The 12,691-nt window shown below is 39.0% G+C and overlaps 1 protein-coding gene across 3 annotated transcripts; it reads right to left on the bottom strand.

Moving 5' to 3' along the window:
- Positions 1-6,294: 6,294 nt before the first annotated feature.
- Positions 6,295-9,233, bottom strand: LOC103696584 (ubiquitin-ribosomal protein eS31 fusion protein-like). 3 transcript variants are annotated; one of them, XM_088710631.2, is made up of 2 exons: positions 8,643-9,233; positions 6,295-6,558 (listed from the first exon to the last, which is right to left on the bottom strand). In XM_088710631.2, exons 1-2 carry the CDS (start codon positions 9,107-9,109, stop codon positions 6,492-6,494), a joined length of 534 nt encoding a protein of 177 aa, XP_088566757.2. In that variant the 5' UTR covers positions 9,110-9,233; the 3' UTR covers positions 6,295-6,491. The 3 variants fall into 3 exon arrangements, with proteins under 3 accessions (XP_088566757.2, XP_008776477.1, XP_088566758.1); XM_008778255.5 differs by having other exon boundaries at positions 6,546-6,686; positions 8,643-9,232; XM_088710632.2 differs by lacking the exon at positions 6,295-6,558 and having other exon boundaries at positions 8,387-9,231.
- Between the last annotated feature and the right edge of the window lie 3,458 nt (positions 9,234-12,691).

Here is a 12,691-nt window from a genome sequence, read left to right as displayed (position 1 = left end):
ACGTGCTAGGGACCTGCAGGGACTGATGGGAGGGGAGATAACCCGATAGATTGATGGTGGATGGATTTGAAGGATGCGTATCCACCCCCGCGTAGTTTTGTTCATCTAGAAGGTGGCGTGGGGCTGTCTACCAACCTAGAGTGTGGTGGCCGGGAGGGGCGTGAAGATCACTCCGATGTGTAAAGGAGTGCCCCGACATGGAGGAGTCTATCAGCCATGGGCTTCTTGGTTGCCATCAGGCAGTGTAGGTTTGGAAGAGGGCTTCATTTTCCATGCCGCAGTCCGTGGGGTCAGCCGAGGAGCTTCTATGCCTAATAAGAGAGGCTTTGAGGAAACCGAGTTCTACTGAGTGGGGCATCACCTGTGCTTATCTGATTTATCATATCTGGCTAGACAGAAACGCCTTTCTCTTAGAGAGTAGGAGGACATCCCCAAGTGCGGTGGTGGATAAAAGCCCTCCGTTAGGCTGCAGAGATCCTCCACACTATCATGGCAACTTCATTTGGGATGGCTAGGGATATCTGGGACTCCCACTTCGCTGTTGCAGCGTCCAAATTCACTTTTGTCTCTTGAGAGCCCCCACCCCCCGCCATCTCCAGGTGAATTTCGATGGCAGTGTGTCAGCAGATGAAAAAAGAGGAGGTATAGGTTTTGTGATTAGAAATCACAACTTCAGACTGATTGCCGAGAGAGGGCATCACACTTGTGACATGACAACCATTGAGGTGGAGCTCAGAGCAACGTGGGAGGGCATCACTTTCGGGAGGCGTATTCTAAGGGCTAACAATATCTTCTAAAAAAGGGGACTCAGCGATGGGGGTCGAGTGGATTCGAGATGAGGAATGGAGGGGCGATGGTCACTCACTGCTCAGAGATATCCGTAGGATAACAAGAGATTGGGACTCATTTCAGTCTACTCATGTATATCAGAAGGCGAACAAGGCTGCAGACTGGGTTGCCTCCTTCGTTGCTCACCACTCCGGAGCGTTTCTTTGGACGTGTTTTGTAGCCGTCCCTTCACTCCTACGCCATTTTCTTTCCATCAATTCTGTTGATAGCACTCACTCTGGAGCAGTGTGAGCAAGTCGTTCCAAAAAAAAAGAAGAGAAGAGAGGAAGGCGGATGTGGAGAGAGAGAAAAAGGATATCTCCATAATTCAAGCTGCGTTCTTAATTAAAGTAACTATGGATTCACAGAGACAACCCAAAAACCTCATAAAAATTTATAAAAAAAAATTCTAGAATAAAAATAAAATTCTAAAATACAAATAAAATTCTAGAACCCAAATAAAATCATATTCCCTAAGTTTTATATTTGCTCCAAAAATTAGCGCATCTAGATTCTTTATTAATGGACAGTCCACACAGCAAGCATAGGCTAGAATTGGAAGCCATTTCTTACGATAGGTTAGTACTGGTGGACTGGTGGTGCATTGTTTGGGAGGGGCAGTGTAAATAAGCACGCCGGAGGACCAAGAGAGAAACATTCAAAGATTTTGGAATCGGTATGCACTTGACAAATCCATGGTGGTGATGTTAGCTAAGAGTCAATGTGCACATCTTGCGCCTTTCTCCAGCATATTCTATAGGTGATAGCCAGGAATGCATTCTTGTGATGTCCTCGTTGGTTTTGCCTTCCGATTTGGAACTACTGGGGTCTTATCCAAAACAAATTTTTGCTGGAAGACCCTGTAAAATTATAGCACGAATATGTAGGTAACACTAAGGTAATGAAATATTTATACTTGTATACCATGTATAAGTAGCATCATCTGTTGTTTACGAATCAGCAGAAAACAAAATCTTACAATACCATGCCTATTGTTATGCTGCTGTTGCTGTAACTGTTTTGTGTCAATGTAAGGTATGGCTGCTTTGCACACAGGCGATCTGAGTCCACTACAAAATTAACAGCGGAATTTGTTATTTGATTATACATGGATGAGCTCCATGGACAATGCAAATTTGATTGATGATCGGACAACGAGATCTGGTCACGGTGCATGAGTATAAGCAGTCAAAGACGCCGCCTAGCCGAACGATAGAAGATACCATTGGAAAGACGTCCACTCTTGAATGATCACCGATGTTCCAAGATGTTGCCAAACAATGAAGTGTGTCAAAAGCTGGGTAAGCATGCAAAACCAAAATGGTTCATGAATTTTGCATTTGTCTCAGTGATATGAGCGATACTTAATCTCAATACTTTATCCTGATTTAGCAGCATTTTTTCTAGTAGTTTTCTGTTTGCTGTTCAAAGGGTGTGGATCAAGTCTTCAAACACATGATATATATCACTATCTGTGATTGATGACTAAATTAGAAATTGGCAGGGCAAAGGCCACCATATCCAGCTGAAACAAATTTGGTTTTACATGTCTGAGAGCATATCTGGTAGAGGTGTGAATGTTTAGCGATAATGGCAAAAGAAAAAGAAAGAAAAAAAAGAGCTACCACTCGACTCTTGTTGTACACCTTAACATTATGACTTATGAGTCAAGCCTGAAGTTAAAACTATACTACCAACAACGAGCTTTGAAGAAGTGCACCAACATCAGGCTGCTGCTTCTGCTGCTTCGTTGTTGCTATTTCCCCTTTACGTGAAGTCTGATGGAAGCTTTAGCCTTCAAGTGGTTAAACAGCAAGGAGAACATAATTTATGTCAATGCCCTATGGTTTCTCATCTGCTAGGAGCTGATAACTCTAGCCATAAATGGTCTCTCATCCACCCAAGATATGGTATGGAGGTAGAAGCTTTTTCTAAGGTATGTTTCTAAACCATAAATCTGATAAAAAGAAAGATCTATAATCAAAAGATGAATGCAGTAGGCATGCCAGTTACGAAGATATGATAAAGGACCGAGAGATTCAAATACCAGAGAAGCTCAAACAATATAATGACCTGATAAGTTATGAAAAAAAAAACTAGGGACATTTGTTCTTTGTTCAGTTTCACATAGTTAATTAACCTGACAGATAAAGCAGTGGGCACTTGCCAAAACTAGGGAAACAATACATTAGCAGAGAAGGCTAGTGAGAGGCAAATGATTCATTAGATCTTGAAAGCACAATGACATGTTCATTGTGATATTAAGGCAAAAAATGATAATTTGATAGTTATGCTCTGTCTAACAAAGGAGACGACAACAATATGCAAACCAAACATGCAATGTAGAGAGACCACCAGCTTCGAGGAATCCAAATAAATCAGCCTGTGGTAGCCGAAACAAGTATAAATAGTTTGAGCATCACTCTTGAAGGACTTGGCCAACACCTCTTCATTGATTCCACTGCCAAACAAGGTTTTGGGCATAGCCACAGTGCCAGCATTAGCATGGCCAAATGCTGCTACGGCAACAGCTGGGTACCTGGTCAGCACCTATATATTACTAGTGCTGCATGCCAGCCTCATGGAAATGCTTTTCTATTGCTAGTGTACATTACATTTTATAGGTGATATCCAGGAAGACATTCTTGTGCTTCCATCATTGTTTTGATCTTCTGATTTGGTATTGCTGTGGTCTCATCCAGAACAATCTTATTTGGAGGACCCAATAATGTAAAATTGTATGTTATAATAAATGTAATAAAAGATGACTGAAACCATTTGTAGCCATTTATGAACCATGTCTGTGTTCTGGATAGAATCTACATACTTTTGAAGCATTTATAAATGATGCAGTTTACTCCAATAAACTGTATTGAATACAGTTTATGTGTTCAACTATACAGCAGTTACTTCAATAAACAAAAAAAAATGAAAAAAATTATATAGCAGTGACTGGTAGATTCACTTTATAGCAACATAAAATATGGCTGCTATAGCATAGGTCAGTGTTCATCACAAAGTTAACAGCAAATATTTGCTTCAATTATAATTGTATACTGATGAACTCCATATACCAAAAATTACCAATCAAGAGGGTTAGGGTCAAAGGTGATGCGTGGCCGATCAACAGAAGAGTCAATCAGAGAGATGTTCAGATTCAAGCGTTCAACACAGTGAACAGATGTTGCCCACGTATGATGTTGTACCAATAGCTGGACCATTATTTATTGGTAGCTCGTTGTGAGCATTGAGAATCCAAGGTAACTCAAAATTTTGTATATTTTTGTCAGCAATATGATCTGGGTGAGGCTTGACTTAGGAGCTTTAGTTTGTGGATGGCCAGTAGTTTGTTGTTTGTTGATCAAAAGAACTATGGTGCAGATTTGACTCTTTGAACACATGATTACTATCATTATCTATGGTCGATGACAGCAGTATAAAGTCAAGGGGGCTTTGTATAAAAATGAACTGCAAATGGAACCAATTGGAAAGCTCATTTGCAACTCAATGCAACAAAAGTAAATTAGGATGAAATATCTTTGACAACGCATCCTATAGCAGGTGTGCAAATGTTTTATGGCTACGCCAAACAGAAAAGAAAGAAAAGAAAATTCTTTTGGGCTTCAATATGAAACACTTTAACACTAAGGAGTGAAGACTGGAATCAACTTTGGCACCAAAACCATGCTTTGGACAAACATAACCAGCATCAGGCTTCTGGCACAAATCAGAGTCCAGCAATATTGCATGGGCACCTAGTGGAATCCATCACTAGACATTGCCTATCAGATTGGCAAGCGCTTCTTCTCTGTTAATATTTTTATTTCTAATGATTGTGTTCTAGAGGTCCAGCCATTAGATTTTTACTGGAAGTCCCAGGAGTTGATGACCCAGGTAATATGGCGAAAAATCTGCCTAATTCAGCAGCTTTTTCAGAGAGATGTTTCTTTCAAAAAGTTAAGTTAGAACTGAAAGAGGATAGAGTCAAGGCACAAGGTGCTAAAACAATCTAACAACGTGGACATTGGCTGAAAATTCTTTCCATTTTATGAGATCTCAAACAAAGCACATATATAGAAACCCCATAGCCTTAGTAAATCAACCATTTAAGTTTTGATATACTCTCCTCTCTTTGTGCCACTAACAAGGTTACTCATAGTTCAAGATCACAATCTCACCTAATCCGAGTACACTTGATTCAATATTGTATAGTTACTAACAGTTTAAGACAGTGGCAGTCCAAGATTAGGAAAATATTTAAGGCTTATGATTTATTGGATGACGAAAGAATATTGAAATGGATATTGTGAATTTGATAGAGAGAGAGATGGATTTTGTGAAATTGAAGCAAAGCATTGCGAAACCTGAAAGTTTACAGCCTGCTTTCCGATTGACAGACAACACTTGAAACAAAGAATTAGCAGATTAAAAAGAAAAAGAAAAATCCCACACAACAAGAGGCCAATAAACTTAAGAGGATCAAATAAATCAGCCCATGTTAGCTGAAATAAGCTTGTCGACAGTTTGAGCATTCGTCTTGAAGGACTTAGCCAACACTTCCTTGTTGACTACACTGCCGAACAAGGTCTTGGGCATAACCACTGTGCCAGCATTGGCACTGCCAAATGCTAATATTGCTTCGGCTGGATACTTGGCGTCTCTATTCACTTGGAAGTGCACCAGGCCCTTAGGAAACACAAACATGTCTCCAGTTCAAAGAACCTGAGGGAAAACGTGTGCTGTTGGAATCAATAAGCCCAACCTCAAGCCACCCTTCCACAGCAAAACAAGAGCTCAATACAGCGAGGATGGGTGTGTGGTGCATTGACACTCCCATTACACTGTTGTAGGACTGCATATGAGACACTGCCTGGTAAGCACCATCACCATGTACAGTGCATGTCTCGGTAAGCTCAACAGAGATTGCCCGAGCCCTTTGAAGGTGAAGAAGTTGGCATCTAGGATGACTCGATTTGGGACTATGAAATCCAATGTGCAATGTGATATCAGAGTCCCCAGCATCTATGCTGATGAGGGTGGCGAGAATGGTGAACACTAGGCATGCATTGGAAGCCATATGTTTGGATAGGATGATGAGTGATTGGTGATGGTGACTAGCTTCACCTATGGTAGGCTGGCAGGTTTAGACATGGAAGCAAACTACGGCAGCATGCAAAGGTCAATACACTTTTTGGTCTTTCACAAATTAGTGCTTGGCTTGGCCTACCAAAATCATATGAGGACGGAATAGTTGACTGCTAAGGTATGTGTAACAGATGAGGATGGCCATGTGATCTTGCTTGTAGCATTGGACTTGCTCGATCAAACAATCACCACTTGCCACCTAGACAATCCTGCACTCTTACATTTCACTTCAGCATGAAAATTGACTATTAAGTGCAACCATGAAACAGATAAACATTAAACAAGAACATGCCTATTAGTCCTGGTACGGAACGCAACTCATGAGTCAAATGAGCAACTTTACATTTACACAGCACAACAAATTTGTATCAAACAACTTAGCATCATCATGCATCAATACTAGTTATTTTACAATAATAAGAAGAAAAAAACCTTAAGCTTGCAAAAGATTCCAGACTCACAGTGCTCCGTGCTACTTGCATCAAAAAATCAAGCTTCTCAATGAGCTCCCATCCAATTCAAATCAAGCTAGCCAAAAGGAAGACAAGTACAAGGCCCCCTAAGGGCCTAAAATAGTTTCTTTTTCTGCATCAGACAAAATGTACATTTTGCTATCAAATGGATGCCCAAGGCCACTTAATTAGACAAGGGCACGATAGCTAAGCACCACATTGCTCAAATTTCATTCTGTTTATGACCAACTTAACTGCCACCTGCCACCCGAATCAACAATAAAATGTTTGTAAAGTTGACTCAAGCCCATCGATATACATGCAAAGAAAATTTCAATTCATCTCCAAAAACTTGAATGATGAAATAGTATAAATTTTAATTAGATGTAAAGAAAAGGTAAAAATTGAAGTTACAACCAAGGTACATTCAACAAGTTTTCCAAATTCAATGGCATAGGAGCTACGCAAATGGCTAGCTCATATTAGTAACAAGATAATATCAGCATATGCTAGATGAAAATGATGCTTGACAAAGTGAAAAAAAAAAACAGGTCCAAAACCAAACGGACACAGTGAGAGAGAGAGTCACTCTGATTAAATAAGTTAGAAGACTGTAGATTGCCATAAATAATCAATATCAAAGAAATAATAGATTGTGTAATATGAAATATTGTGATAACTCGTGCATATACATCTTTGCATTTGCAAAAGTTCTGAACATAGTCATGTAAAAGACTAAATTGCAAATCAAGAAATTTAGCAAAAACAAAAATTATTCCAAACACAAAAATCTAGTTGGTAGAAAAACATTGGAACTCAGTCATGACTCATGAGCAGTTCTTGCTTGTTAACATGCTATAAAACAAAAGTAGAACCTTACGATACAGTAATAAACTATAAAGCTTACATATTATGAATACATAAACAACAGCATAAAGGTCGAAATTTCACAACCACTCCAACAAAAATAAACATAGTGGAACAAACTTGTATAAAGAACATTACTTTTGGAATTAATTCATCAAGGCATGAGCAAAAATAAAGGATCCATACCAAATTACACTACTAACCAGATTCTATATGGCCACTGCCATTCTAAGAAAGAGCTTATAAATTCTCAGAGTTTATATCGTACCAAGAACCAATCCACCATAGCCATCCATGTTATGATGGATAAATTCATAAAAACAAACAAAAACAGGAACCTAATTCATCATCCTCCCACTTAATAGCCATTTGACAAAACCAGATTCAACAATGCCACTGCCATTCAAAGAAAGAGTTTGTAAACACCGTCATCCACAAAGTAGACATTCTCAGAGTTTATATCACTATCAAGAACCAATCCACCGTAGCCATCCATGTTATGGACAAATTCATAAAAACAAACAAAAACAGGAACCTAATTAACCATCCTCCCACTTAATAACCATTTGACAAAACCAGATTCAACAATGCCACTATCATTCACAGAAAAAGCTTACAAAGACTGTCATCCACAAAGCAGACATTATCAGAGTTTATATGATATCAAGAACCAATCCACCGTAGCCATCCATGTTATGATAGACATCTATAAAAACAAACAAAAACAGAAACCTAATTCACCATCCTCCCACTCAATAACCATTAGACAAACCAGCACCATCAAAGAATATCAAAGAAAACACATTCCAAACCAGCGTCAATTATCCATGAACCAAGCATTTCAAGTAACCATGGCACATCAAAAACAAAGATTCTCATAACCATTCCACTTCGCATAAATAAGCCAAGATTTATTTTAAAAAATAAAAACCAGCCCACAGATTCTTTCTCACTGGTCTGCCGATCTATAACATTTAACAAAACCAATAGAAATCCAAAATCCCTGACATCAAACATTCTCCAATAGCTAACCAGATTTCACATCACTGCAACTGTTTAAAAGTACTGAGTAATCAATTAACCAAGCAACCATATGAATTAAAAACCAAATCTTTTCATAACCATCCATATTTCATAAATGACAAAATCCATCAAATATTAAAAAACCAAGTCAGAAACCCGACCCTAAGGCTTTTAACCAACCAATATAAAGCCAAAATCCCTAATACCACATAAAACCTAAAAAGGAAACGACTTTTCACCGCCCCTCTGCACAATATTCCATCTTTCCTCTCCCTATGGATAGAAAGGAAGATTGAGATGAGATCGAGAGAAGCCTAGCTCACTTACTCGCCTCCGGCTTTCTGGTAGACATAGGTCAGGCCGCACTTGCCGCAGTAGTGGCGATCGAAGTGATTGGCCATGAAGGTCCCGGCGCCGCACTCGACGTTGGGGCACTCCTTCCTGAGGCGGGTGACCTTGCCGGAGTCGTCCACTTTGTAGAACTGGAGCACGGCAAGCTTGACCTTCTTCTTCTTGTGCTTGATTTTCTTTGGCTTGGTGTATGTCTTCTTCTTGCGTTTCTTGGCGCCGCCGCGGAGGCGGAGGACGAGATGGAGGGTGGACTCCTTCTGTATGTTGTAGTCAGCGAGGGTCCGGCCGTCCTCGAGCTGCTTTCCGGCGAAGATGAGGCGCTGCTGGTCCGGAGGGATGCCCTCCTTGTCCTGGATCTTGGTCTTGACATTGTCGATGGTGTCGGAAGACTCCACCTCAAGGGTGATAGTCTTCCCCGTGAGGGTCTTCACGAAGATCTGCATGGTGACGGCGGCGCGGCGGGGGAAGCGGCGGATATGGTTAGGGTTCAGGCAAAGACGGCAGAAGCGGGCGCGGTGTATGGAGGGAGGGGATTCGGGAGCTGGGTTAGGGTTTCTTTTTGGAGAGGATTTATAGCGGAATGTCTCGTGGCGGGGCGTATCGCGGGTTCAGGTTGATCTTGACCGTCCATCTTTCTAGGGAGGTCCGTATATTAACCGCCAAAATGATGCGGGCTTATGGTCACCGGTGGCCCACGGCCTTGTAACGTTGTGTAACGCCGGCCCACACCATAAAAAATAAATTAAATATTACATCAATATTTTAGGTAAATTGTTCTTTCTAAGACTAATACTTATCAGGCTTACCATTAGAAAATTTAATTAAAAAAAAGGGGAAGAAAAGAACACTGGCGCTAGAATCATAGTTCATCATTAAAAAAAAAAAAGCGCGCACTAGTGGTAAAATTGGTTCATCATCCTCCCATTCGACATACCAATTTGGTATGAATATAGTATAATATATCCGATACGCATCGATACCAACTAATACAGCATATCATATTCATGACAATATTTTCTAAATCATTAAATTTTTCATAAAGTTTTAAAATTTTAAAATTATTATTTATTGATAAAATAACTAAAAATTATTTAAAACTTGTAAATTTTGCTTAGAAAATATTTCTTGTTCAATAAATACACATATTCATGGTACAAATTGAGGGGCAGTGTTTGTAATCCATTTGACATGACTAGATATAATAAGCTTTTATTTTAATTTTACAATTTTATTATTTTGATAATTAATTTTTTTAAAATTTTCATAGATCCTCTCCAATTACTTTTTAATATACATGGTTAGCCCCTGGCTCGGTCTAATGCATTGACTGCCTACTCTAGATTTTTTTGGCATATATGATTTTCTTCATCCCAGCTCTCGTTCATCTTTACTCATCGTAGTGAATTTTTGCTGCATATCTAGACATACCAAGTACTATTGACCACCAGTTGTAATTGTATGGGACTTGCTAAACCACTATAATAAGCATAAGCTACATGCCAGAGGTCAAATAAAAGATTTAAACATATATATGCAAAAAGAAAAGGTTATGAATTAGTAATAATAAAATAGAGATAACATACAAAAATGATGAGTATCTAAGTCCTACACCATTTTTGTTATTTTCAATAGCAAGAGCCAGAGAAAATTGAATTGGAAATAATTTATAAATATAATTAAGTATAAATAGTAAAAATGAATATGGTGTCCATCCTTGCTTTAGCCATAACAATAGTTCATAAAGTCTTAAAATTGTTTTATTTTGCATCATGAGTAGGCACGCTGTTTTTGCATTCTGTGTCAAATGTGTGGTCCTTAAGCATGTCTTTTGCTTGATTGCTGAATGTTACTTTTTGTTCTGAAGAAAAAAAAGAGGTTATGGGACTAATTCAATATTTTACCAATATTCATAAAGGACCTTCTCTGGTATTTTTGGTGAAATAATTAAGGTTGTTGGTCACAAAAAATTGTTACAATTAGTGATGAAAAAAGAAATGGTCATTAAAGACAAATATTTGCAATGATTTTTTTGGTGACAAAAGTATGAAAAATTATTAGTAAATAACTCAAAAATGACGAGGTGATAAAGAATTAGTGAACAGCAATTAACTTTTATGAGGATTGATTTTCATTACTAACAATATTTTTTTGTGACGAGTGTTTGCTCATCACAAAAATCTTATACGATTAGTGGCGGAGGATAAATTCTCCCTAAAAGCAAACTTAAAAATAAGGTTTTTGGTGACAAAAGATTAAGAAATGGTTGGCAAATAGCCTTAAAAGAATGAATTGATAAGGAATTAACAACTTTTTTTTTTTTTTTAATGACGATTTGCCTTTGCCACTCAAAACTTTTTTTTGTGATGAATTGTTAATGGTCACTAAAACTCCACTTTCTTTTTTGGTAAGGGGGTGTGAGAAGGCTATTGGTGATGGCTATGATTCGATTTTTTTTGTATAATTAAAATTTAAACCTAGTTCATAATTATAACGATAAAACATAAAAACTGCATCTACACATCCACAAGCAAACCAAATATAAATATCAACTCAATATCATGACTGTTGTGGTTCAAATTTGGCCCGAGGGTGACCACGCCGGAAGAGTCAAGGGAGCTACTGAAGTGAGGAGGAAGAGGATAAGAGCCACCTCCCGTGCGACAGTGTACCTGCACAAAGTTTCACCTGTGCTTTCGGTGAAGGTCCTCCGACGATCAAGTTAGAGTGGTGCTCAGTTGGTCCAGCCAAAAGTTTCTTAGGCGTTACCTGATGAGATTATTTATAGTCTCGGTTGTGGCACCCAGGTAGAGGAGGTATGGCCCGCTTCCATCATGAGTGGAGATGGCACTGATAGTCAACTTTAAAGACCACGCAATAGTACGTATCTAGTAGAATAGTGATTACGGGTATCGATCCACAGGGATTGGGGTACAGTTGTTTTTCTTTTTAAAAATATTTAAAAAAGAAAATTTGTGAAGACTATTAAACTAAGCAATTTAATAAGAAATGCAATTAAAATGATATCAGTTTGGGAGAAACCTAGGGCAAGAAATTCACCACTAACATTGGAACAAGGTTTAATTGTATTTTTAATTTATTCTTGGATTAACATGCAAATTGGCTAAAAGCCTAATAAGCATTCAAAGAAAATCTCACAAAAGTAATTTAGGAACATCCATCTTCGGTTGGCATAAAATGTCTACCCTAAACTAATGTGGCAGAACACTACATCTTCCCTATGCATGGGTGATCTTCTATTAACTTAGTGATCATGAAGAACAGTTGTATAAACGTCATACTTAAAATTACAGAAATTAAACATGAAATAAAAGAAGATATTCATTAAAAACAATAAATTCATACAACTCCAAGAATATAAAATTAAAAATATAAAACCCTTGTCCCTTTGTTAGAGCTGCATCCGGCCCTAGTGAAGAGCTTAGGCTTCCATGCAGTGGTGGACGGCAGCAGCAGCACAGCAATAAGCTCCCATCACGACTATCTCCTTTCTTTCTCTGTCTTCTCCCTGCACTGGATTCGATGGGAACTCCCTTAGCATTTCATCTCTTCTTTTCTTCTTCTTTTTTTTCTGTAGGAATTTCTTCCCACAATACCCCAAACTATTCTCTCCTTTTTACTTCGGTGGGAACTCCTGAGAAGAGATGGTTCGCAAGGAAGAGAAGTCTCTTCCTTTTATATGCTGGAATCTCCCTCTCTCTCCTCCTCTGTGGCTGATCCGAATGGGAGGATATGCTCGTGGAGGCTTCATCTCTTCCACGGATGATGGGAGATGATCCGGAAGGAAATCTTGGATCGCGGACGGTTGCTATCTTCCAAACGTAAGGGAGACGGGTTGCTCTGTTCTTTGCTGTGAGAGCTAGATCAATGCATAGGTCTAATCCGCATGCAGTTGGGAGGGAGCTAGGATGCGAAATGAACGGCTGAAGCTGGGAGATTCGGAGATGAGGATGAGGCTGAATCACGGAAGAAAAGGAAGTCATGAAGTTGAGAGTATCTCGGCTGAG

Source organism: Phoenix dactylifera, chromosome 14 (assembly GCF_051530095.1).
Source record: "Phoenix dactylifera cultivar Ajwa chromosome 14, Ajwa_hap1_PhDact_Kaust_v1.1, whole genome shotgun sequence".
Classification (NCBI taxonomy): Eukaryota; Viridiplantae; Streptophyta; class Magnoliopsida; order Arecales; family Arecaceae; genus Phoenix; species Phoenix dactylifera.
This window is presented reverse-complemented; position numbering and strand designations above follow the sequence as displayed.